This window comes from Mus caroli, chromosome 4 (genome assembly GCF_900094665.2).
Source record: "Mus caroli chromosome 4, CAROLI_EIJ_v1.1, whole genome shotgun sequence".
Classification (NCBI taxonomy): Eukaryota; Metazoa; Chordata; class Mammalia; order Rodentia; family Muridae; genus Mus; species Mus caroli.
In genome coordinates, this window is record NC_034573.1 from 98771024 (window position 1) to 98797876 (window position 26853).

General features: G+C 50.5%; 1 protein-coding gene across 4 annotated transcripts in view; it reads right to left on the bottom strand.

Annotated features, from left to right (window-relative positions):
• The window catches only part of Mroh7 (maestro heat like repeat family member 7), a 44777-nt gene that overhangs the window by 8581 nt on the left and 9343 nt on the right, over positions 1 to 26853 (bottom strand). For all 4 annotated transcript variants that reach the window (XM_021161064.2, XM_021161065.2, XM_021161066.2 and 1 more), the window contains 16 exons: positions 22671 to 22735; positions 19785 to 19868; positions 18472 to 18551; positions 18102 to 18231; positions 16984 to 17079; positions 16272 to 16376; positions 15980 to 16115; positions 12604 to 12716; positions 11680 to 11856; positions 11147 to 11301; positions 8922 to 9060; positions 8523 to 8713; positions 3657 to 3794; positions 2986 to 3100; positions 985 to 1125; positions 220 to 399 (listed from right to left, as the gene is read on the bottom strand). In XM_021161064.2, the coding sequence (XP_021016723.1) occupies positions 220 to 399; positions 985 to 1125; positions 2986 to 3100; positions 3657 to 3794; positions 8523 to 8713; positions 8922 to 9060; positions 11147 to 11301; positions 11680 to 11856; positions 12604 to 12716; positions 15980 to 16115; positions 16272 to 16376; positions 16984 to 17079; positions 18102 to 18231; positions 18472 to 18551; positions 19785 to 19868; positions 22671 to 22735 (2045 nt within the window). The remainder of the gene's footprint in view (positions 1 to 219; positions 400 to 984; positions 1126 to 2985; positions 3101 to 3656; positions 3795 to 8522; positions 8714 to 8921; positions 9061 to 11146; positions 11302 to 11679; positions 11857 to 12603; positions 12717 to 15979; positions 16116 to 16271; positions 16377 to 16983; positions 17080 to 18101; positions 18232 to 18471; positions 18552 to 19784; positions 19869 to 22670; positions 22736 to 26853) is intronic.

Here is a 26853-nt window from a genome sequence, read left to right on the forward strand (position 1 = left end):
AGTTAGGTGCTCACCATTAGGCTACCCAGTGGCTAGAAGTCCACCTTCTCTGGGAAAACATCACCAAGGAGCTCCGTCCTGGAGAAGCAGCCGGATTGAGGTGTCCTTTCCTCTAGTCTGAGCTAGCTCTACCCAGGCCCCATTTGTGGTGAGGTAGATGGGGCAATACTGCAACCAAGGTAATGACTGACCCTCCCGTCCCCACTCCCGATGCCTTACGTCAGTAAAGTGGGGCAGCAAGATCTGTAGCATCTCCACATAGACTGAGCTGTCCGTTAGCTTCTTGCCCTGCCCCTTGAAGATTCTCTTGAGGTCATGGACAGCCTCCACCACTAGCATCCCATCCATGTTCTTCAGGCTCTTCACCATGGACGGCAGCAGGCTCTGCACCTTGGCCATCTGTGGGACAGAAGCACAGAGGAGCGTGTTCTGCCTGCCTGGGCCAGCAGATAGGAGAGCTAGCCTCCTGTACCTTGCTATCTGATCTGAACTCCCTCCCTCAACCTCTGGTTGTTCCCCGAAGCCTTCTTGGGTCTCCCCGATTCCCTCCAGCTGGGTCGCTGGAGGCTTATCCCCTCCACTGGACCCGGTGGATGATACCCTATGTCACAAGTTAGCCATCTGAGTCCATGTTACCCTTCGCCCCAGCTGCAGGGGTACCTAGTAGAGGAAAATGGGCAGCTTCTACAACGCTAAACTTAAACCGCCCTTCCAGACTTTTGTCTCCCAATGTGTAAGGGAAGAGTAACTCCCGCCATTCTATGCATTGCCTGTAGGGACACTGTGCAAAATCTAGATCAGGAAATGTTGAAAAAACAATACAATACATAGGATTGTGATGGCAAATCTATTTTATAGATGGGACCACTGAGGGTAGGCAGATATAGGCTCGGATTCCAGTTACCAGCATCTGAGGCACTCTAACAGCGGAACCCTGCCTCTTTCCAGCCCAGGAAGAGCTTCTTCAACCCTCCACTCACTCACCTTCTCAGACTTGCGTGCCAGGATGACCAGGCCCCGAATGGACAGCACATTCATGATGGGGTCACGGTGGCTCAGGCCTTCCACCATCCGCCCCAGGGAGTATTCCTCAGGGATGCGACGTACCTGCTCCATGCGGAACAGCTGAGAGAGCAGACAGCATTGACTACTGAGCTGATTGGTGCATGGCCCACTGTCTCCTCAGGAGTCCGAGGCCTGCCTCTCTCTCTCGCTCGCTCGCTCTCATCTCCCCCTCACCTGGCTCCTGGCCCCACCTGCCCCTCTGGCCTCCCTCAGTCTTTGTACACCCTGCTGACCACATATCTACTCAAACCCACTATCTTCCACCGTTCCTCAATGACCGGGCCAGTTCATCCCTCCTGAGCTAGCAGGACCCGTTTACGCTAGGGCAGCCATGTCTTCTCTCACTCCCACACCTTGCATGGCTCTTTTCAAAACTCAGCTCCAGGTTCAACACTCTTCCCTGAGTCCCAGGAACCCTGGGCATATCCCTGAGGTAGCAATTAGGAAGCCCAGTGCTCAGTCTGCCTTCCCATCCCTGTAGACATCTACGGACTTCCTATAGGATGAAAACGCACAGCCAATTCTCTATGAGCCGTCACTCAGCCTAAGCCTTGGGGTGGAACGTGTGTTTGTTAGACAAGTCAAATTCAACACAGAGTTTGGCTTCTCCCCTTCTGAGGACTGCTCCTCTTCTGTGTCTCCATTGCATGAGGTCGGGGGTAGTGCCACCATCAGCACCCATTCACTGCCTCACATCCTCCCTTCCTTCTGCAGCCAATAGGATTTGCTTCTTGCTACCTCTCTATCTCCCTGGCTGACAACCACTGCCACCAATGGAGAGCCATGTCTAGGAGATGGGAGTACTGGGGAAAAGAGAAGCCAGTGAGGTGGGTAGAATCACCAGCTAATCAGAGGAGAGGGCAGGGAGGAAGGACCCCATCAATGCTAGCCTCACACCAGTGCTGGCTTCTGTGTGTCCACATAAGCTACACAGGCCTGCTGTACACCAAGCTGTGAACTAGGCCTGAGACACAGAAAAATAGCTTCTACTATCTCTTATACTTACAGTTTTGGAAATCAGACCCAGGGCTTCACATGTGCCAAACAAGCCCTCTCCCAGGGAGCCACATCTTCCACACAGCATTGGTAACTAAGTTAGTTTTTGAGACAAGGTCTCACTCTGTATGTAGTCCATGCTGGACTGGATTTGACCACAATAAATGAAGGAAGAGAGAGAGGCATGGAAGAGTGTGGATTTGAACCCTGGATCTGTCATTTGGACCTTTGGGAAGAGACTGGGCCTCAGTCATGAGGCCATGAATTGAGCCATGGACTGGCATCTAAGTTATGAAATTGGAGAAAGGATAAAATGCAGGGAGGAGGTAATGAGTCAATTAGTGGAAAGCTCTAAGAGCAAGCAGGAGGATAGTAAGTCCTCAATAAACACAAATGGTGGCCATTCCTGTGCGTGTTGCCTTCCCAACTCCTGCCTGGCCTCCTGAACCTGTCCAGCACTTCCTGCCACACTAACTCTGATTATGTCGCGTTCCCCTCACAGCACTCCCCTTGAGGGCCCTCCCTCCAGTCTCTAAGTCTCCATGATTTTCACTCGGCTTACTGCAAGTCGGACTTTGGCACCCCACATTATAACCAGACGTTCTCTGTCTTCCCTGCCATACTGAGAGCGCCTCAAGGCCAGGGTGGAGTCGAGTTCAGATTTGTACCTCTGGGGCCTGACACATGGTGGTACTCAGCAGAGGTTAATGGGTGCCTGGGGTTTGGGGGGAGACTGGAAGAGTGGGATGCAAGGGTGGAAAGGAGGAGACCCGGGAGACAGACCGACAGAGCCTTCCTATTGAAGAGAAATGGCGGCCCTGGAAAGGCTTTGGAGACCGCCAAGTGCTGTCTCCCGGGAGAAATGAGCGTGCGGTGGCTCAAGGCCCTGACTAACCCTCACCGCGCTCAGGGCCCAGGATGTACCTCCACAAAGAAGGCGGTGGCTGTGATCTTGTGCCTCTCGTCACCTCTCTCCAAGAGCGGGATGAGCAGGTAGAGGATGCGACACAGCTCCTGGCAGGAGTAGTGAACCATGGCCCTAGAGAGGAACAGACTCTCAGGTCCCAGTCCAACAAAGCTGGTCACTGGAGGTCTGACGGTGACACTGCAAACCCTGCTGTGACACCCCCCCCCCAAGCCTTTCATACCAGCTCAGTCACTCGTGTGAGTGGGCGTGCATGTGTACGTGAGTGGGTGTGCATACCACAGTGTCCATGTGGAGGTCAGAGGGCACTAGCCAGAGTTGGGTTTTGCCTTCCATCACGTGGGTCCAGGGAACCGAACTCTAAGGTTGGCAGCCTTGACAGCAAGTGTCTACCCACTGAGCCATCTCACCAGGCCAAAAAGAGGAGCTAACTACATCATTTCAGGCATCTGTGAACTCAAGGAAACACTACAACCAAGTTTGCCTCCCAAGAGTGGATGTCATTTTTCACACTGGTGGTGTCCCCCTACTGAGACAAGAGTATTCACCAAGCTACAGAGAAGAGATAAGAGGAAGAAAGCCAGAGCTCATAGATGCAAGCCTGGGCCTATTTGGAGATCTCCCTAACCCAGGCTGCCCCACCCTACTCCACTGAGGTGCCGCACCTCACCTTGCCAGCAGGGACACTCCCCGGTAGTGGCTCTCTGCCTGGCCCATGAGTTCCCAACCGCCCTGCTCCTCCAGAAACGCGGACTCGTAAGAACAGCCCATTTTCAGCAGCAGGGTCTTCACCACTTTCACCATCCAGCTGCCAAGACAGGGGAGTAAAGTCTGCTGTCCACGGTGTGCCTCCTGCTTGGCCCCTCTTGCCAATGCCACCATCGATCCCCATGAGCTCCCCTCCACCACACTGCTGTTATCAGTGGGCACTGAGTCCACAGAGGATGACTCCTTACAAGGAACACATTGCTCTCAGAACAGGAAAAGAAACAGAAGCAAAATCCACTTCCACCCTCCCTTTCCGAGGACTTGCTTATTGGAGGAGCTAACTGGCCGACCAAGCTTCCTGGGCATCCTATGTCTTGCCTCTCCCCTTCTCCACTCCCCAATAAGCCATGACTGTCTTAGCAGCCTATGAGATAGTCCTGTCTGCCCTCCTGGGCACTCAGTCTCCTGCCAATGCCTGAGTCCCTCTGCCTCAGGACCCTTCACATATGCCTCCCACCTGGATGCCTAGTAGAAGACCCTGGGAAGTTGTCACACCCAGGCAACCCAGCAGAGTACAGAGGTTCCAAGTGAGCTCCGGGAGCCTTGAAGTTGCTGCTGCCTGTTAAAAACCAACTGGATGTCTAACCCAGCCTATTGTCGCTTTAGGTGGGAAGCCACGGGCCATACACTAATGGACTACAATCTGAGAAAGGCTTCTAGAGGTGGTAGCCTTGTGTGAGCACCGTGGTGTGTGCTCATTCTAGAATATATGGTGCTGCCTGCAACACATGGGCTCTTCTTCAGTCTTAGGGGAACCACTGGTATTGGCGCATGGTCTGAGGGAGGAGAATGTCAAGTGCTCAGGAGTCCTGTGACCTCCGTTTCTTCAGAACACAGAATTATTCTTGGAGTGTGTTTTCATGCTCTTCCCATGTGTATAGAAGATTGGAGTGAGTTTACTTCAGACTGCTCATTATTGGTTGCTGATGTTTAAATTAAGTAAATGTTTAAATTGTCCTGGATAAAGCCTCTGTGGGAAACGTGCCGCTTGCCCTTGTGATTGCATATAACTTGAACTCACAAGTACTTTACTTATGTGAATCTTTCTTAACCTTCAGAGTAGAAACTGTCTGATGCTCTGAATAAAGCTGGCTATTTCATGAGATTTTAGTCCACCTCATTTTTCAGCTCCAGTCTCCCAGGTCCCACCACCAGCTAGAGTGTTAAACACACCACCAATAGACGCAGCCTTTCATTGACCAAAACATCACCAGAGGCTCGTAACTGTGATTATAAACTGTTAATAGAGAATGGATGGAATCACTCCCCAGAAACCAAGACATTGACTTGAAGAGTTCCTGCTGCCTTGTAGATATAACTCCCATGGCGCTGGGGGTTGCTAGTTTTGGGGATTCAAGACAAATTTAAAGCCAGCACTCAGGAAGGAGAGGCAGAAGAACCAAAGTCAAAGACAGCCAGAACGACAAAGTGAGACCCTGTCTCAAGATGTCAAAGGCAGGGCATGTGATGGAGTACTTTCAAATACACAGGGCCTGTGCTCCCTTGATTCTAAGAGAAGGCCCTTTGCTTCATGCACCAGTTTCCTTGCTTGGAGAAGAACCACATCTTCTCTCTTCTCCCAAACTGCCCACTGTCTATATCCAAGCATCTCTCTCACAAGGACCTTGGCATGGAATTTGGGACCCACCTAGTTAATGCAAGTTCACCTCCTTAGAGTAACTCCAACCTTAAAGACTGATCTTCCAAATCAGGTCAGTCACAGGTTCCAGGTGGATGCATCTTTGGGGCCACTACTCTACACCCATGTACCATCTTGGGGCTCTTTGGTCCCATCAGCCTGGCATTTGACTCCTCTGCTTTTGCTACCTCGCAGGTGGTGGCTGTGTTGAGGGTAGGGTGTGCTGTTCCCATGCTATGGTAAGATGGGCTATAACTGGATCATGGGTGAGTCAATACCATGCTGTAGGTTGGGTGGGATGTCCTGTGCTGTAGAAAGGGTAAGCTGGCATTGGACTATGGATAGGAGAGCTATCCCTGGTCTGTGGGGAGGGTGTGCTGTCCAGTGCTGTGGGGAGGGTGGACTGTCACCATGGCTATGGGTCGGGTAGGTAGGCACTCTGGCTTCCTTCAGTGGCCCTGTGTCTTAGCTGAGATAAAACCTCTCTCTTGGAGGTCATGACCTTCCCCACTCCAAGGACAGGAGGTTTCCCTCTGTCCTCCTCCTCCTGTGGCTGCAGCACCTCTTCCAGTCTTGCTCAGTTTCCCAGGAACCTAACAGCCCTGGGAGCACAGCGGGTGTGGGCAGCTGAAATCAGGCACATAGATGGTGGGTGTCTCTCTAGTGGAGTGTCAGGCTTTAGTTCTCACAAGAGTTAGGTGGAAGTCAGCCACCCAGCTCTTAGAGGGCAGGAAAAGACCTGCCAAGAAGTTAGATACCAAAACCAGAGCATAAATAATAGATAGATAGATAGATAGATAGATAGATAGATAGATAGATAGATCTCCATATAAGGCCTCCAGCTGCACGCAGCTTGTCCTTTGCCCTTCTAAATATGCTTCTGTGAGTTCGATACACAGAGGGACAAGAAAGGGAAACTGATGAGCCCACCATGCAAAACATTTTAACTTTTTGAATGACAAAAGAAAAGGAAAGAAAGATCACAGGTTAAGTGACCAATTTAATATAAACAGAGATGGTTTTCTTAATACAATGAGTTTTCACAAATTAATAGGAGAAATGAAAAAATTAATTAAAAAATAAATTACTAAAAAAATAATCCCCAACAGTCCTATATGAATGGACAAAGGGCAAGGGCAACTTGCTCACATAAATGGGAGTACAAATGCCATTTAAATATCGGCTCTATTCAAATGAGAGAAATGAAAACTAAAACTCCAGCATAGACACACACATACACATGCACACACACACACACACACACACACATGCACAGGTGCACACACACATGCACACACATGCACACATGCACACACACATGCACAGGTGCACACACATGCACAGGTGCACACGCATGCACACACACATGCACACACACATGTACACAGACATACACACACACATGTACACACATACACCCACACATGCACACACACATGCACAGGTGCACACACATGCACACACATATGCACACACACATGCACATACACATGCACACAGACATGCACACACATCCACACACACACACACACACATGCACACACACACATGCACAGGTGCACACACATGCACACACACACACATGTACAGGTGCACACACATGCACACACACACAAACACCAGCATGCAGCACATCAGGTATGGTAGTAGAGCTCTGCCACCCCAGCACTCAGGATGTGAGGTAGGAGAATCATGACTTCTTTTAGACTTTGTCTCAAAACAAACAAACAAATTCATCTTTTGCAACACAGATTAGCAAAGATAGAAATGTTCTGCAATGCACTGCCCTAGAACAGATGTGGGGATGTAAGCACTGGAACAGGCCATGACCACTGGTGACAGTTTCCTCTTGCACACTAGCAAATGGGACAGGAATTATTACATTTTATTTAATTTCTCTGTCTCTCTCTGCCTCTCTNTCTCCTCTCTCTCTCTCTCTCTCTCTCTCTCTCTCTCTCTCTCTCTCTCTCTCTGTATGTGTGTGCACATGTGGATGCGTGCCACAGCATGCATTCAGAGGTCAGAGAACTTGTAAGAAGCAGCAGTTCTGTTCTGGTAGGAGCACCATGTGGGTCATGAGGCTGAAACTCTGGTTTGGCAGTAGCACCTTTATCTGCAGAGCAGCTCACTGGCCCTGTGTTTACGTTTTCATCATACTGGTCAAGAATGTTTTCCATCCTGCTGTTCTGCACCGTTTTGGTATTGCCCTGCAGAAGCCTGCTGGTGCTCCCCCTCCCCCAGGAGTCCGCCCTACACATACAATTACACTCGGCCACACGAGCAAGCACATGTCAGTGTCGTCTGCAATTGCAAACAGCAAGAGTGGTGCTCGCATCAGGAAGAGGGCTGCACACATTCCAGTAGCTGGGTTTCTGTACGTAAGGATGCTCGGCAGCTGTAGGTATGGAGGTCTCTAAGACTTCATACATGTTAGGAGCGAATGTGCACCTGTGTCATAGGCTAGCACTTGTGTAAAAGGATATAAACCCTTGTGGCTCATCTACACTAACTACCCCTGAATGGGCATTAAAAAAAATCTGCTTGTCTTCTGGGAAGGTATCTGGGGTAAAGTCAGGAAAGGGACAGTTAGTTAATTTTCATGTCCCTTTTCTCCCGGTGTGCATACATTATATTCCGATGAGTAATTAAGAACATTGGTGGGCCTGGATACACACACAATACAACAAGCATGTCTTCTGGGGGCAGTAGGGGGTAAAGGTCCTCAGACGACGGATTCCTTCACACCATTTGAGCAGGGTGATGGGATACAGAAAAGGGGTCGAGAACCAGTCACGGAAGCATAGTGTGGCTTCTATAACATGTGTTTCTGGTGTCGGGGGTGGGGGGTGGGGGAAGGGGGTAGGATAGCTCCGTGAAGAGAATGCGTATCCAAAATGAACAGAGCCCTAGGTTTGATCCATAGGGTGCGTGCCTATCATCCCAGTGTCTGGGAGATGGAGACAGGAGGATCCCAAGTTCAAGGTCATCCTTAGCCTCTGGGCAATCTTGGGGCCAGCCTGGGCTACAGGGGATCCTATTTAGTTCTAGATCCTCTTCTGGTTCTAGAATTAATGTCTATACATGAGATGTTTGAGGGTCCTTTGAGGGTTTAGAGATGATGGGGCCTACCGTACAGGTATGAAGAGAGGAGGCTGCGTGTCATCTTTGGAATCCTTTCGAGGAGTCACACGGCTGGGGAGGTTGAGGCCAATGTGATAATGGACCTGAATGAGCAGGGCCAGGAGCAGCTGAGGGTAGATGCGCCTCACCCGGCCCACACAGCTGTTGACGGACAGGAGCTCACACAGGCCACTGGCTGCCTAGGAGGGGAGGGGAGGCCAGTGGCTTGATCCAGTCCATCCTCCCAGTGCTTCTCAGTCTCTCAGAGCAATAAAAGACTGAGGCTGGTTCTCTAATCCAGCCTAGAAAAGCATGGCTCCTTCCCCCTCTGGCAGACCGGGGCCCTACAAGCAAGCAGGTGTGCTGAGTGGGGTGAAAGGGAAGGAAGGCAGGGTGTCCGGTTCTCACCGCTAGGGGCACAATGGAGGCTCGACCCTTCTTGGTTACAGGCTTCTCCTTCAGGCTAGTCAGGAGCAGATCCAGCAGGTCTCTGACGTCACAGCTGGGCTTCCGAAGTATCAGCTGCCTCCACATCTCTGCTCCGTTGCTAAGGAGGAAAGAGGATAGCGTTGCCTAGGGCGGGGGTCACCTGATACCAAATGGTTTCAGGGTTGGGGTGCAGTGCCAATGATGTGATATTCGTGAGCATGCCCACAAGGAATGATCCCGAAAACACTCTCCACGAGGCAGGAAGTTGACAGTGATTGAAAATATTATTTCCAGGTCTCAGACCAGGTACCTTGTTCTCCTGTATTACTGCAGCAAATACTCATTAGAGCGGACATCACACACCAGGCCTGCACTAAGCAAATCACTGAGGATACGGACGCAGACACTTAGAAATGCTTAAAGTCACCACCTTCTCTAGAGAACATTATTCCCATTTTACAGAGGCAGAATGGAGGCTCTGGGAGGTAAAAACTATCAGTCCAAGATGCTGCTACTACTACTAACGAGCTGCAAGATGTGGCTGCATCCAACGACTCTAAAGCTGGATGCCAGAGTTGAAGCCACAGAGCCCTTTGGAGTCTTGCCCTTATCACAGACTCCCAGGAATTGCAACTCCTGGCCCTTTACAGGAAGCTATCCACACAGGAGAAGCAAGCAGCACCAGGAGAGATTCCTGCTGTGGGCAGCTGACAGTGAGCTAAAGAGTTAATAAAACCTTTTGCCTGAATGCAGGAGCATTTGAACCTTCCACTCACTTCCCAGCTCTGTTTCCCTGGAAACCCAATAAAGATAGTATTTCAACTATGTTGCTAGGCAACGTTGCTTATGGTTAAAAAAAAAACGGTCATGTTTATGGCTGCTTGGTACATCACATCTGGATTATGAGGAACTATCAATTAACTGTAAGAACCAATGGGTCAGCTACCGCGTGCAGCTTCCCAGGGACTGTGACCCTTGTAGCTGGGCTAGTCTCTGAAGTGATGCGGAAAACAAGGCTCCTGTAGGAGATTCTGGTCCTTGTGATTCCCCTGAGCTTCCTCCTTTCCTGGGAAGCTAGCTTCCAGACCCAGGACTGAGACCGGCAGAAGAAAGTGAGGCATGTAGGGAATAAAAGGGAAGGGGGCCCTGGCTCTCAGACCCACAAAGGGGCATCAAGTCAAGGCAGGGCATCAAGCCCTGGGAATCTAGTGACTGTTAGTGGAGTATAAAAGCAGTCCCCTGGGGCTATATGGCTCAGTGATAGGGCACTTAGACTGCAAGGCTCAGCATGGGTGTGATGCCCAGCACTGAGAAAGAAAAAGAAGAGGAGGGGGAAGAAGGGGAGGAGGGGGAGGAAGAAGAAGAGGAGGAAGGGGAGAAAATGCCCTATTGTAATTCCAGTACCTGAAAGAAGGAGGCAGGAGTATTGCTATGAGTTTGTGGCCAGCCTGAGCTACATAATGAGCACACCTCACCCTCTCTCCCTCTTCCCCACCCCACCCCACACACACATAGGAAGGAGAGTGGGAGAGGAGGGAGAGAGAGAGAGAGAGAGAAGAGGCTCCCCCTGGTGGGCAGTACAGCTATAATGACTAACTTTTTAGGCTCTATAGTGGGTCCTCAGTGTGCCCACTCTTGGTTCTGACTGGCCTGTCGCTCCCATTAGCACACACCCCTCTTGCACAGTTTTTGCCTATGATACCACAGTTACTCAGAAACAACCATCCTAAGTGGTCACTTCTCTGTTTCATTTATTTACAGAAAGGCTGGGCTGAAAGGCTGTGTCCAACAGGCTAAAGAGAGAAAGACATGTCACTTATCATCTGCCCAGCCTCCTCTCCATCCCAGCATGCACCTCCCAGAGAGGGTATATGAGCTACCCAACACCAGCAGCTACCATTAAAGTATTCCAGGTTTTGGAGTCAGTTGGACCTGAGCCTAGATCCTCGCTCTAGCAATGCCTCAGTGGGTATGGGGGCCATGAAGCGTCTCCCAAGCCTCATTTCCACATCTGTAGGACAGGGCTGAGTTGGGAATGAGTGACTCTGGATATTCAGTACAGATCCAGCGGTGCTGAGAAAGTGGCTACTGGCTGTCATAAGTACTACAGACTGTAGAAGGGGCAGGGGAGAACAGGGGTTCTCTGGGTAGGAAGAGTGTCAACCCTTTGAGGTGTATACGATGGGAGTCTCCTTGCTTGGTACCTGTCCAGGGGGAGGGGACACATGAGCAGAGCCACCACAACCTCAGTCATGAAGGAGCTGGCCAGGAAGGAGATGGGCAACAGAGCCACCTCACGCGCCCGAGGCTCCTGGATGTGGGTCAGTTGCATGTAGATGCCCTGCATGATTTCTGGGATCTGGAGACAGCCGTGAGCAAGTTGCAGGAAGGCCCATTGGAAAAGCAGAAAGAGGCATGAGGCGCATGGGTAGATGGGAGAAGGACTTACGGTAGAGTAACCAGAGGGGATCAACAAGACAGGGGAGAGGAGGCTCAATGCTGGAGGGAAGTGGGAAGGAAGAGGCACCAGGGGCCTGCTGCTCCCCTGGGAGTGACCTCCCCACTCCTACCAACCATCTGGGTTCTCTCGGGGTGGTACATACTCCTTCCTAGCCCACTGCTCAATTCCAGCCCCACCCACAGGCAGGAAGGCTATCCCAGGATAAGTAGGCTTCTGGGGATGTGGCTCTCTCCCAGGCCTGGTGACATCCCAGCCTCTGCCTCCAAGAGGCCTTACCACCTCCAGCGCCCTGTGGCGGTACCACTCCAGCACGGAGCTGAGCATGACCTCAGAAGCCAGCTGCATCATCTCGCCGGAGTCCTTGCCCTGGGTCTCAGAGATGCCTTTCAGGCCTTCCAAGGCTGCTAGCAGCAGGTCCCTTACCTGCTGAGGCCCCAGGAAGTCTCCAAATTCCTGAAACATAGATGCAGAGGTATTGATGCTGTCATGTAGGGCAGATTCCCCCAAGACATATATAGAGGCACAGACTATACCTAACTCACGGAGAAGGTCTAGCCGACCACCACACATGTTCTCTAAGGTGTGAATATTAGAGCCACTGGGGAGGACCTCAGAGGGACAGCCAGGCACCAAGGAGCTCCTGTAGCCACAGCTGCTTGGGAGGCTGAAGATTATGGGAGCCCAGGGAGCTGAGACAAGCTTTTGGAAGAGGAGGAGTAGGAAGAGGAGGAAGAGAAGGAGGAAAAGGGGAAGGAGGAAGAGGAGGAGGAGGAGGAAGAGGAGGAAAGCAAGCAGGGCATCTGTGGTCCCTGCACCCAGAACTGGCATGTGCCTGGGAGAACAGTCATGGGTTAGACCAGCGGTTCTCAGCCTTCCCAATGCTGCGACCCTTTAATACAGTCCCTCCTGTTGTGGTGACACCCCCCCACACACACACACACCCTGCAGCCATAAAATTGGTTCTTCGCTACTTCATAACTGCAATTTTGCTACTGTTATGACTTGTAATGTAAATATCTGATATGCAGGATATAGATGACTCCCACAGAGGGGTCGAGACCCATAGGTTGAGAAGCACTGGGCTAGACCCTAGCTGATGGGGCACCCAGGAAGGCGATGTAGCTGGAGAAGGTGTCCTTCCTAGTAGCAACCCCAGTTCCCTCCCCTCGTGGCCTGGGAGCGGGAACTGCTGGCAGTCACCGCGATGACGCGCAGAATGTTCTGGCACGGGCTGACAGGGTTGTAAGGCCCCAGGAAGCGCTTGTTGTTCTCATACAGCTCCTTCTTGTTGGTGTCTTCCTTGTTCTTGGTCCCTGAGGGAGAAGGAACCTTCTGAGGAACCCTGACCAGAGGTTGCTTTGAACTGTGCGTTAAGCCCACTTCCCTAGCACGGTCCATTCCACACAGTGAACAGATGCAGATAGCTGGTACCCACGTCAAGACACAAGACAAACACAGCGCTCCGGAAACCTCTCCTCTGACCCCTCTCGGCACCCAGGGCAGCCTCCACCCTGGTTTCTGAAGCTCTAGGTAGAGGTCGCTTTTGGACTTTCATTCATGGACTCACATGACATTACCCTGGGTTTGGTTCCACCCTGCAGCACCGCCGCTAGCCCTCATTCATTCGCCGCGTGGCGCAGCTTTCCGTGCTGAGAGGGCCTGCGGTGTGCCTGCCTGCCTTACTTGGCACACGCCTCCGGCTGCTTCCAGCCCGCTGAACACTGCTGCTGTGAACACATAGCATGTCTCCTGGTAAATCTATCGATGCTTCTGCCAGAGAGAACCCACTAGCTCACAGTAGGCGCAGGCTCACCCTCCCAAAATATATGAGACAATTTCCCAGTCCTGTTTCCACCAGCAGCGTGAGGGTTCCTGCTGCTTCAGCCCGAGGCATTATCTGTCTCATTTTGTTATTGCTATTTTGGTCTGCAAAAGCTTTTATTCCTCCCCCACCCCTCCGCCCCCGCCCCCCGTTTTTAAACAACAGGTTCTCACTATATAGCCCTGACTGGTCTGAAATTCATTCTGTAGGCCAGGCTGACATCGAACTCACAGAGAACCACCTGCCTCTTCCTTCAGAGTGCTGGGATTAAAGGTGAGCCCCCTCCTGCCTCCTCACTTTCAGTCCTGGGATGGAACCCAGGTCCTGGCACAGTCTGGGCAGCACTGTAACCACTAAACGTCCATAGCTTTGCAATACAATTTGGGGGTTGAGATGTTATTGTATTGGAGTCCGAATTTTTATTGTTGCTTTTGTTTGCTTTTGTTTATACACAGAGGATCACATGACCCAGGCTGGCCTCAAACTCCCTGTGCAGCGGAGGATGGCTTGAACTCCTGAGCCTTCTGCCTCCACCCTCCGCTCAGGCTAAGGGTGTGTACTACCATATCTAGCCCGTATATTTGTTTTTAGAGACAGGGCCTCTTGTCCAGCACGGCCTCACACTTCCCATTCAGGGCTGGGATTGCCGGCATGTGCCATCAGGCCTGGCATTGGCAAGAGCATGTGAAAATGTCTGCCCGTCCCCTCAGAGCTTAGCATCTGACTTCCTCAGTGCTTTTCTTGTTTGTTTTTGCCTATTGTCTGTTTCTTGGCAACGAGAAGGTAAGCCGAAGGGAGGAGCTTTTCAAAGCTGTGTCCCCAGATCTAGAGCAGGGCCTGGTACAGAGGAGGGCCTCTGGGTCATCTGTAGAAAGAAATACTTTTAAGGACTATGCCCAGGGAGTCAGGCCTGGGTCCTGCCTGGGCCTACACAAAGCCTGAGCCCGAGAAAGGCTCACCGAGTCAGTGCGAGCACACAGAGGCAGTACGAGCGAGCGCACAGAGCATGCTCCGGTGGCAGGAAGGGAATTGGCCCTCTGTGAACAGGCAGAGCCAGCTCCAGTCACAGCCCTTCACTTTCCACAGATGGCCATCCCAAGCTAATGCCCTCCTCCTCCAGCGTCACTGTGGCCTGGGGCTTTCCCAAGAAGTACAAGGCACTCAGCTCAACCTGAATAGCAGCAGGACAAATCATACTCAAAAACATTAAAAATGACTCCGTGTCCGCCAAATGTGGATTCAATTAATCTGGGTGTCCCACATCTCCAGCCACCATTGGCAGCCTCGATTTGGACTATACTCTCCCTGTCCTAGGGCTAATCAACATTGTAGCCTACCGAAGCTAGAGAGATAGCTCAGCAGTTCAGAGCAGTAACTATTCTTCCAGAGGTCCTGAGTTCAATTCCCAGCACCCAAATGGTGGCTCACAACCAAATGTAATGGGACCTCTTCTGGTGTGTCTGAAGACAGCTACAGTGTATTTATATACATTAAAAAAAAAAACAAAAACAAAAAAAAAAAACAAAAAGAGCCGGGCAGTGGTGGCACACACCTTTAACCCTATAATCCCAGCATTTGGGAGGCAGAGGCAGGTGGACTTCTGAGGCCAGCCTGGTCTACTGAGGGCTACACAGAGAAACCCTGTCTCAAATAGCCCGCTCCCCCACCCCCCAAAAAAGACATACTGTAGCCTACTTTTCATCCACCTGTTTAAAAGACATGCATGCCTCCAGGCCAGTGGAGAAATCTCTTAGGAAGCATTGTCCCACATGCTAGCAATGAGAAAGAGCAGGGACCCCAGACATATCCCAGAAAGTGGGGGACACGAAGAGAGGAGAGTTCTATTCGACAAGCACCTATGACATGGGACCCTGAGCTGATCTCTTCCCATGAACTCGTATGAAGAATACCATTTAATATTTCAAAAAGCAGCCAACCATAATCCTGTAACAGATGAGGAAATCTAGAGAAATATACAGAAGAGGTCACTCAAGCTGGGAAAGTCGAGAGCCAAAGCCAGGTGTGACATGCAGGCCACTCTGCCTTCGGAGTCAGGAGAAACTAGGAAACCAGCCGAGGTTTCCTGGTTGATATAGAATCGGGACTAAGGAGAAAGAACGGCAGGAGGTTGAAGGCAGCCTGGGAACCGTAGGCTCATACCATCACATGAGCTCCCTGAAACCTAACCTCGGACTGTGCTTTCACCTACAGGCTCCAGACTCTACTGTAGGACCTTGTCTTCATGAGGTCCTATGCATATTCACTGAATAAGACCATATGCCAGCCCATGGCTAGACTCAGAAAGAACAGAGAATCCTGCCTTACCCTCATGGCATTACAGTCTAGTAGGAAAGACAGACAAAGGAAGAAGACATCAGGGCCATCATGCCTAGGTGCACATGGTACATTAGAAGGAGAAATCAAGGTTGGAACAATATGGGAAAGCTTAGCCAACTGAAGGACAGCTTCTGTCGTGATAGAGTTGTTGTCTACGCAGGACAGTACATGCCTGTAGTCCCAGTACCTGAGAAGCTAAGTCAGGAGGATTAAAAGTCAGGGGCCAGATCTTAAAAACAAACAAACATGAAAAACAATGGCTAGTTTGTACCTCTGCTCCTGGTTCCATGGAGATAGGAGTTTCCCATCAGCTCCCAATCCCCATCTGACCCATTCTGCCTGCCTTCAACTGCCCATCCGTACCACCATGCTCCCCTCCCTAGTTGTGCAGTGGCTAGGGACCTGACTTGGGCATACGTTTCTGGAGATCCAGGATGGTGTAGAGGATGGTGATGCCATCCAGAGCCTCCCGTCCGATCTCTTCATCAGGATCCCCGATTCGAAGAAGGAGCCTCCCCAGCAGAAGACCCAGTGTTGGGAACCCCGAGGATATCTGTGAGTGTCCCAATCACAGGGAGGGAGTCTGAGGCTACATTGTGCAGGGCAAGAAGACCTGCCCAGCTGCAGAAGATCAACTGAGAAGTCACCGGAATGCCCCCACCCCCGAACACCCACTAAGAATGGCAGGGTCACACTCAGGAACACTCACTAAGAATGGCAGGGTCACAAGTGTGTGGTTCAACACAGAGACGTTGCTGTTCACAGCCCGAGCCCGCTCGTGGGCCTTCCCAGAGTTCATCCAGGGCCCTAGGGGCTGTGGGGACAAGGGAGAGATTCTGCTACCATTGTCTGCCAGCCCCTGCTGTCCGTGGGTAAGCCAGTAATCTGCAAGAAGCTTCCAGAAGAAGAAAGAAGGCAATTTGCCACAGTCCTCGTTCTCCTCCTGAGGATCAATGACAGATGGGGTTTGAGCTGAGAAGGGGACTCAGAGCAAAGGAAGGGGCAGGGTCAATGAAGAGAGAAGAGACAGGGATATGGATGGAGAAAGGGGTAGGGCAAGAGCAGTGGCTGTAGGGGAATTGCAGACAGTGACTCAGGAAGCTGAGACAAGAAGATCAAAAGTTCAAGGCAGTACTAGGCAATTCAGTGCGATGATGTATACAGATAAACAAGGAAATCGGGAACAGGCCTCTGCTGTGGCTCAGAGGTAGAGTGCTTGCCTCGCAGGTACAAGGGTTTGGGTCCAACCCTCAGCGTCACCAAAACTAAATAACACAGCGTAAAATACAACATGGAAGCAGGGCTCTGGCTCAGGATGACGCCACTCCTTCAGAGCCCACCTCCCACTTGTATGAAGCTATTTTCCTACTTCCTTTTCCCTTTCCCCGCTTGCCGCCCCTCCCCCCCCCCCGCCCCTGCACCTCCAGGATGCTCTTCAGCCCAGCAGGAGTGGGGTCTTCAATAAAGAGGGCATTCAGAAGTTTCTGCAAGGAATCCAAGGTCTGGTAGTAAAGGATCTGTGGACAGGAGGACAGAGCTGCTGGGAGCTTGTTAGACACCACCGCCCTCTGCTGGCAAGACTTGTAACTACAAGAGGCTGCCAGTTCCTTCCACAGCAAGGATTCTGGCCATGACTTTGGGTCCTCTCAGGCCACCAGCTTGAGAATCCAGAACCCAGAGGCTATCTTATCTGTCTGTGTAGCCTCACCTCTACCCATTCTACAGCATGCCTGTCAGAGTCCCTGTCCCCCCACCCCTCCAATCTTCAGTCACACCACTTATCATCCTGGCAGTTGGCATGGGTTCTGTACAGGTTCTCTATGCCACCCTCTTCCAGGAACCCACGTGCTCCATCCTCCTGAGGCCACGTTCCTCATCCCATACTCTTTTTAATAGCCCATGATTTATGCTTGCATCACGGACTACTGAGGAGATTTTGGGTGCCGGGTTCTTTGATGGCATCCATCTCCTCCCCCCTCACACTACTGGGAGACTACCGTAGTGACCTGGAGAGGAACATGGCTAATATCTGCTGAGAGAAAGGGTAGCTGAACAGCTGGACCCCCCCTCTCATTCAACCTCCCGCTTGACCCTAGCTCTCCTTGCATCTTATACCTTAGTATCCCCTGCTGTGGTACCTCCAGGAATGATTCTGCAGAGACTTAAAGATGCTCACCAAACCCCCTTTGAAGCTCTGTTCTCCAGGTCCCTGCCCAGTTTCCCCCAGTCTTCTTCCATAGAGCACAGTCCTCAGTACTACCCTCCTATCCTGCCCACTTCCTATGGCCTAACAGCATCTGTCTGTATCCCTGATACAGGACAGGGCCCTCCTAAGGAAGCCATTACTGCAACAGTTCACTCTTCTGCTGAATAGCTATCAAGTATCTGTTCAGACTGTCGCAGGTGAGGGGAGGTGCTCCAGGCCACTCAGCCAAGGAGAAAGTAAGACCATCTATAGACAGTCCCCACTCAACCCTGAACCTTGTCCCTTCTGAGGATGTCCCCAAACCTAAAGCCACACCAGGAGGGTCCAGCTCACCTGGATGACCTCGGCCTTGGACTCGTCCTTCTCCTGCATGGCCTGCACGGAGGGCAGTGAGAACACGCTCCGCACGCAAGTGTTCACCAGCTCCACCCTCTCCCGCACACTCAGGATAGGCTTGATGTGACTGGGAGAGACAGGATGCCAGGTGTGGAGTGAGGGAGGGCCGGAGGATGCAGCATGGGGAAGGGGACACCTGACTTAGGGAGGGTCACCTGAGATTAGATCCACGGGAGAAGGTAGGGTGTGAGCAATGGGTGTGGAAGTAACAGGCTCCACAGGGAACTGGGCAGGGGGAGAGGGAAAGGCTCGAAGTGGACAGGAGTGTGAGAAGGGGCAGAGTTTGGAAGAGAAAGGACAGGGATACCTCAGCTGTGCCAGGATCTCCATAGCCTGCCGTCGAGCAGGACTCAAAAGGGAATCCAGTGGCTCCTCCTGGATCTGTCTCTGGATGGGGATCATAGAGCCAGTGAGAGCCAGCTTGGGGGCTGACTTCCGGGCTCTGACAGCAGGCCATGCAGGCCCTTGGTCTGGGAGCACTCTCCCACTGGGCAGGTAGGAGAGCCAGCTTTCTGCCCAGATCAATGTCAAGCCCTCAGTTCAAGACCACTCTAAACAGTCCATGCCCTGATCTGCGCATTCCATATGGCGAGCACCAGGAGAATAATTCCCATGGTGCCCTTATGGTGACATACCGCTAAACCATGGAACTGACCCAAGCAAGAAGCACCAGGCATGGCCTTTGAAAGCTGTCCAATTAAAATCCCCAAATGTCCTAATTTTTTCACTTCGTATTTAATACCTACACATAGTAGGTGTTCGACTAATGCTAGTGAAAGTTAAATATATCAAAGGACAGGACTTTCTCCATTTTTTATGTATCATATATGGGCAGATGTGTATGCAAGATGTGTGTGTGTGTGTGTGTGTGTGTGTGTGTGTGTGTGTGTGTGTTCATGTGCACATGCAGGGGCTGGAGGTGTTATTCAGGAGCTATGAACCTTGGTTTTTGAGGCAAGGGCTCTTGCTAGGATCCAAAGCTGGTCAGTTGGTCTAGTCTGATTGGCCAGAAAGCCTATATCTGTGTCCTCAACACTGGGATTATGATTGTGAGTTACACGAGTGTTTTCTTTTTTAATGTGTGTTCTGGGGCTCAAACTCAGGAAGTCTTTCTTGTGAGGCAAACGCTGCTGGTTGAGTTAGCCCTGTAACTCCTTTCCCTCTCTTTAAGGATCACAAAACTGACTACAACTATGCAAGCCTCCATGGTTATTGGGGCTCAGTCTCCTCCTAATGAGTAATTAAGAGGAGACTGTTTTAGGGAACCCTCTGAAGTTGCCCATCAAGAGGGCTTTCTGCGGGGAGAGGTTAGAGAATGGGTTCATGATAACCGTTCTCTGCTGCACAGACTTCACAATGGACTAGCCACTGGGTTGTGTCCTCCCATAGGCAAAGATGCAGGCATAGATGCACCCATTTGTAAGATGGCAAGAGTGGGGCTCAGAGAAGGGCAACAACTTGTCCATACTCCCTCTTGTCGGGTGTGGGCAGCGTGAGGTGGACAGAACTGAGCCTCGAGTCTGAAGTGCCTGCCTCCTGTCCCTGTCCTCTTCCCAACTCACCCAACTGTCACCCTCAGAACTCCACCCCAGTCCCACAGACCCGCCTACAGCTCCTTACCATCATCATCTTCACGGTTGCCTCCTTTTCTTCTTTCATTTCCACCATTTCCTGATTCTTCTGGTAAGTGATGATGTTTGCTACCTTCAGGCCAGTGGGAAGCAGAGCCACTCGGTGAGACTGCCACTGAGTTCTGCCCTCCCCTTGGCAGCATAATGCAGCACCCTCTAGCCACCCAACACCTACAGCCCACGGAGGTAGCTCTTCCCCAACCACCCAACCCTGGCATTGGCCCATGTCTAGGTTTGGCTTCCCGTTGCACGCCTTTAATCCCAGCACTTTGGAGGCAGAGGCAGGCAGATCTCTGTGAGTTGAGCTCACCTTGGTCTACATAGTGAGTTTCAGGACAGCCAGAGCTACAAAAGGAGACCCTACATAGTGGTGGAGAAGTCACAGGATAGAAACTTTAGACTAGTGGTCACATGACATCCATAGTCAAGGAGCAGAGAGCAAAGAATGCATGTAGTCAGGCGCTCAGCTCACTTTTTCCGTTCTTGGGACAGTTCAGGATCTCTTGCCTAGGGAATGAAACTACCCACAGTGGGTGGGGATTTACTACTCAACTGATACTGTCAAGATAATCCCTCACAGACATGCAGGTGACCTAGGCAATCTCTCTTTGAAACTTTCTTTCCTTGTGATTCTTGATTATATCAGACTGACAATTAAAACTGTCACAGCCCAAGGAAAGGGACGTGTTTCTTCAAGGGGTGTGTGGGTGGATAACGTTGGTGGAAACTCCTGATGGCCAGGTGGGAAGGATGGCCCCTGCAGTCTGCATTTGGAGGAGCAGGAATGAAGGGCTACAAAGCACCTCTCCCTCACTAACCAACCGAAGGACAGAAAGAGTCCATACACCTCAACCTGAAATTCTACCATCAGTAGGAACACTTCTCAGCCCTTTAGTAAAGTCTAGTCAGATGAAGAAGGTATTCTGCTACTTGGGAGAGAGAACACAGTAACCTGTGCCAATCCATTGATTCCCATCATCTTAAGGAAGAAGACAAGACCCCATGAAATGAATCACTTAACATTACACAGTGAAGGGGGAAAAAACCGCCTTGATCTGATGCAGAACATGGAAGGTTAACTACGGTCACAAGTTCTTTTGCAGGTATCCTATCAATGGACAGAATCTCCTTCACCTCCGGCCACCGGATCATTGTAGAAAGAATGTATGTCTGGGTTTGTCCCAAAACACACTTTCCCTTTTTGGAACCCAGACACCATGCCAGAAAGAAACCCAGGCTAAACTGAGGAATGAGCCCATGCAGAGAGAGAACCTGGCAAGCAAGGGACATTCGAGTGTCAGCCTCCACAGTGATGTCTATACAACGTAGAACAGATGAAGCAAGCACCTGGGACTGGGACACTCCAAACAGAAGCATGAGGGAGAGATTTCAGATTCCAAGCTGAAAGTCAAACTGTGGTCAGGAGAAGGTAACCCCCTGACTCCTAACCCCTCTCCCAGCATCGACTGAACTGAGCTGCGATGGGTCGTTAATTGCGGTTCAGAAAGGGGGAAGGGTGCCAATTTAGAATGACTAGCCAGGGCTGGAGAGGTGGCTTAGTGGTTAAAAGCACCGACTGCTCTTCCAGAAATCCTGAGTTCAATTCCCAGCAACCACATGATACCTTCTTCTGGGATGTACTCATATAAATAAAATAAATAATAATAATAAAGGATAATAAAAACCTTTAAAAAAAAAAAAAAAGAATGACTAACCAGAGACAGCTGCACACGTGAGTAGACACTCAGGCCAAGTTCTGAGTAACAAGAATAAAGGTCTATTTCTCCAGACTGAAATGCCGGGTTGCAATTCTGTGCGTGGCATTGGGATTAGCATCCAGCTCATTTCAGGGGCCTTGCCAGACTCGCTGAATGGAGGCCTGCATTGCCTTCCCTGTACTGGCACCGAGCTTGCGTCTGAATGGTCCTCGCTTCACCTCCACTAAGCCCGTTCTATAGATGAGGAGACGGCTCCTGACTCCCAGGCTCAACCCACCACACATCCACATTTGGGTCATGCTCATGCCTGCCCCTGCTGGCCTATCCTCTGCTGCGTGGCCAGACCTGGTTTAGACCTGATCCCACAAGCCCCTCAGTTGTTACATATGTTTACTCAGAACCTACTATGTGCCAAGCACTGCTCTGCTTAAGGCTCTGCTATTAGACAGAAAAGACTCCTGGGTTATGGGAGGTTCTATGGGAGAGACTGCAATGCTTGGAATCTGAAATCTCTCCCTCATGCTTCTGTTTGGAGTGTCCCAGTCCCAGCTGGAGATGCTTAGGAAAGGCTGTGGATCCTTTAGGAGGTAGGGTCTGAGTGGCAGAAACCAGTCTCTGGGGGGAGTCCTGGGACATGGTTCACTTCCTGCCCCATTATCAATCACTGCTTCCTGTCCTTCTGGATGGGCAGGCAGTATGTGCCACGCACTCCCACTGCTCCACCCTGCCTTCTCTACTGTGATGATGTCGAAAACCCTGTGAAACCATGAACCAAAATAAACCTTTCCTCCCTTAAACTGTTCTGTCAGGATCTCAGGGATGCAAACTAAATTACAATGGAGGTGAACGGGCAGGAAGAGGAGCTGGTGAGCACTCAGGACATTGGACAGCTCCGCGTTCCCAGAAAGAAGACTGCAGTGGCTGGTAGACCAGGCTAGCCCAGGGAAAGTAGGCTGTGACCTGGGTGTGGTGACATAAACCTGTTGTTTCACCAGTCAGGAGGTAGAGACAGGGGGATTGCTACAAGCCTGATGCCAGCCTGTTCTACATATTAAGTCCCAGACCAGCTAGGGCTACACACCAAGTCTCTGTCTGAAAAGAGGGGTCGGGGGAGGGGGAGAATGGAGAGGAGGGGAGGGCCCGGGAGTTGAGCATACCAGAGCTGCTTTGCTGTCATGGTCTCTCTTCTCTGCCTCATTGACCTTCACCTCTTCTGAGGTTCCTGCACACACAGCACAGGTTCGGTGAAAGAGGACGACAGAATAGATCATAATGTCCTCAGGGAGACATATTCCCATTTCTCCTCCCCCACTGGGTCCCTCCAACCATTACTCCTCAACAGACCAACAAAGCTTGGGAAAATGTAAATCAGCTTGTGTCGCCCTGCCCCCCCCAAAGCCTTTGATGAAACTCCATGTCATTAATCTTTCTTGCTATCGTGGCCCTGCCCAGTCGGGCTCCCTGTCCATCCCCCCAGCTTTATCTCCCTTGCTCTCTCCTCCATCCTTGGCTCTGTGTACACTGGTCTTTGTCCAGTTCCAGGCAAGCTTCTGGTCGGGTGTTTTTTCTCTACTCCAGTTGTTATTCCTTGCCCCTGTTCCCTAGGGACCCCATTTTCAGGCCTCACCTTGCCTTCTGTTCCTCACAGAGGCTTCTCGTGACCTCCAGGGTAAGAGAGAGCACGTGTATCCTCCCAGAACCTCTTGTTCCTGCCCTTCAGGACTTATCCCGTCCATAGATACTTGTTACAGTGACTGACAGCTGTTTTGTCACCCCTGGTCCCTTACCTGCTTTGAGTGAAGGGACACCTGTCTTTCCTGTAGGTACCAATTCCAAGCATTTAGGTAAAACCTCACCCACTCTCCTTCAAAGAGAGATGGGTCTGCAACCAAAGCTTGGCCAATTAGTGTGTCAGTCCTCTAACTACCATGACAGAACCAGTGATGGGTACTTAGCTGAGGAGGGCCAATAAAAGCCTTCTGCTTAAAGGGACACTAAAGAAAAAACAGATCTCTATCTATCTATCTGAGGTCCAAGCCACCAGGATGTAGGAAGCTAGGACTCAAAGATGATCTTGCCTGAACTTCCAGAGGTAAAAAGAACACAACTGGTCCAGGACATTGGCTTCTAAATGCTATTCTCTGCTGAAACCAACAAGGCTCTGAGGGGAAACAGCAGGTTCCAGGGAAGTCTGAGATGAGCCTGGGCCATCTGGCCCCAGAAAACAAGGAAGAGAGCTCAGATGAATGGAGTGGGTTGGAGGAAGGGGCATGCTTACCTATAGGAAGTTCTGCTGGTCAAACTAAAGAAACCCGATCCACATAACTAATGATAGCAACTGGTTTGCAGCCCTTAAACCAGCAGACGCCACAAATAAACTCACGCATGCATTGAAAGTTTGAAGGAACAGGATAATTATGATTTCAAAGCCCCTCACCACACGATATTTCAAGGGAAAAGCAATGGCTATAGTGGAGAGCCCAAGTGACCCTCTTATCAGATGGAAGTGAGCATCCCTCAAGAATCAAAACCATGAGACACCAGAGGGGGCACAGTGAGAAAAGCCAGTGTGTCCCTCTGCTATTTCTTTCAGGGTGACCTGCTCCAGGACCTGAATGTCATTCTGAAGAAGAGCATCCTAGGACGAGCTACCTTCCATGCATTGAAGAAAGGAAAGGCAGGGAAGGCCAGGGAGGCTGGACAGGCCAGACAGGATGACGAGCCTGAACTGGAACCTGGGCTAAGAGCACAGCGCTGGGAGAGTGGGCCACACTTCAGTAAGGTGGGAGAACCGGAAGAGCGGCACATATGGTGATCACATTTTGTGCTTATCCGTAGGAAACGTGTTGAACATTTAGGAGTGATGAGGTGTCATTTGGCAGCTTACAAACAAGTGACTCAGGAAAAGAAAGATTTTAACGCTGTACCTTTGGCTATTCTGTTAGCTTTTAAAACCGTGTGTAAAATACATTAAGGGGCTGGAGATGGCTTCATGGATAGAGCACCTGCTGGGTTCAGATCCCTGGCTCCCACATCCGTGCAGGAGGAATACGGTGCTCTGCCAGTAACCCTAGTCTCAGATGGTGGAGAGAAGATCCCTGAGTTACCCTGGATAGGTAGACTGGCCATATAGGCAACCTCTGTGTTCAACTTAAAGACCCTGATTTAATCAATAGGATAAAGAGAAATCAAGAAAGACTCCTGATGCCAGCCTCAGCCATCAAAATGCATGTGTACCACACACTTGTGAACAGGCACATATGTACACAGTTACCACATATACATACGTATACAAAACCCCAAAACCAAAAATAATATTTAAAGAGCTGGGGTTCATTTAGTAAAGAGTCTGCTATACAAATATGAGGATCCAAGTTCAAATCACCCCTAACATACACACATGAATATATATATATATACATCACACACATGCACATACCTACATGGACACATATACCCTAAAACACACATACAACATGCACACATACTTAACTTGTGCCCAATCTATGACCACACTGTTGTAGATGTACCTAATAAAAGTGAACAGAGAGTCAGGCACAGTAGCACACAATTGGAATCCCAGCACTCAAGAGTCTGAGACAGAAGAGTCATGAGTTCCAAGCCAACCTGGGCTACATAGCAAGATCCTGTATAAATAACAATCTCTCTCTGTATCTCCCTCCCTCCCTCCCTTCCCCTGAATAAAGAACCCCAGGTCTTGTACATGTTCTTCAAGTGTTCTATCACCTTTAAATTAAAAAAAAAATTAAACCAGGCCTAGTGGCTTGTGCTTGTAATCCAAGCCTTTGGTAGACCTGAAGCAGGAGGATTGCTGCAAGTCTAACCCAATCAAGACTACCTAGTGAATTTCAAGTTAGCTTGGGCTACAAAGTGACACCCTGTCTCAGAGAACAAGGGAAGGAGGAGGAACAGAGGGACAGAGGAGAAAACAAAAAGGTCACAAAGGATGTGGAAGAGACATTTCTCTGGAGAAGGCATACAAATGGCCAGCCAACATATCAGAAGGCCCTCAGCATCAGACCATCCTGGAAAGTAGTCGTTATTGTGGGTGGCCTGGTTTTGGGTCAGCTTGATACAAGTGAGAGTCATCAGAGAGGAAGGACCCTCAGCTGAGAAAATGCCTGCATGAGATCCAGCTGCAAGGCATTTTCTCAATTAGTGATCAGTGGGGGAGGCCTTAGCCCACTGTGGGTGGAGCCATCCCTGGGCTGGTGATCCTGAGTTTTATAAGAAAGCAGGTTGAGCAAGCCAGCATCAGCTCCTGCCCTGTTTGAGTTCCTGTCCTGTCTTCCTTCAGTGATGAACAGCACTGTGGAAATGTAAACTAAATAAACCCTTTCCTCCTCTACTTGCTTTTTTGGAGGAAAGAAAACGAAAGCCACACACCTCCCATAGCCCTGGACCATGATTCCTAGTCACTGATCTCGGGAGCTCCATATGGTTTCCTGTTTTCCTCCTCCTGGGCTTTTCCTGGTCTCTCCTCCCTTTGGCTACCTTAGTCCCCAGGAACTCCAGATTTTCTGGGCACCAGCAAGTCCTCTGCATGGTCACTGAGATGAGAAGGAACTACCAACCAGACAGCAGCCAACCCAAGCAGACCTGGATCACCACTGTGGAAAATCCCCTGCTGTCTTAACCCTAAGTTTTGCTTCTCATCCTTGTGTAACACAGAGACCACTGAGAGTGGCCACAAGACAAGTAGCAGGACATGAATCCTCCAGGATCCCCGGTAGGGCTCCTTGGAGAGAAAGCTCCTTTTTGCCTATATCACAGCCTGCCTTGGACTTTAGGGAATGTGTTATGTCACTGCATCAGGACTTCCTAGAGGCGGGCTTTTGCTCTACCTAACTCTGGAAATGGCAGCATTGTTTAAAACAACCAGAAGAGAAACTGTGGGTGACTCCTCTGGTAAAGGTACTTGGCCTCCAAATCTGCTGGTCTGAGTTAGATCCAGGGACTCACAAGATAGAGAGAATTGACTCCTGCCAGTTATCCTCTGACCTCCACATACACACTATGGGACACACACACATCAATCAATCAATGTAACTTAAAAAATAAAATAAAATAGCCAACAGTAGGCATGAGGGTGTCTCTCTACTGGAACAATGTTTCCCTAGAATATGCAAAGCCCTGAGTATGGTCCCCATCATATAAAACCAGACATGCTGGTCCATGTATGTGATCCCCAAATTCCAGGGGGGCAGAAGTTCAAGGAAGCTCAAAGCTAGTCTGGGGTACAAACACCCTGTCTGTAAAGAGAAAGAGAGAGATGGAGGAAGAGAAGAGAAGAGGAGAGGAGAGGAGAGGAGAGGAGAG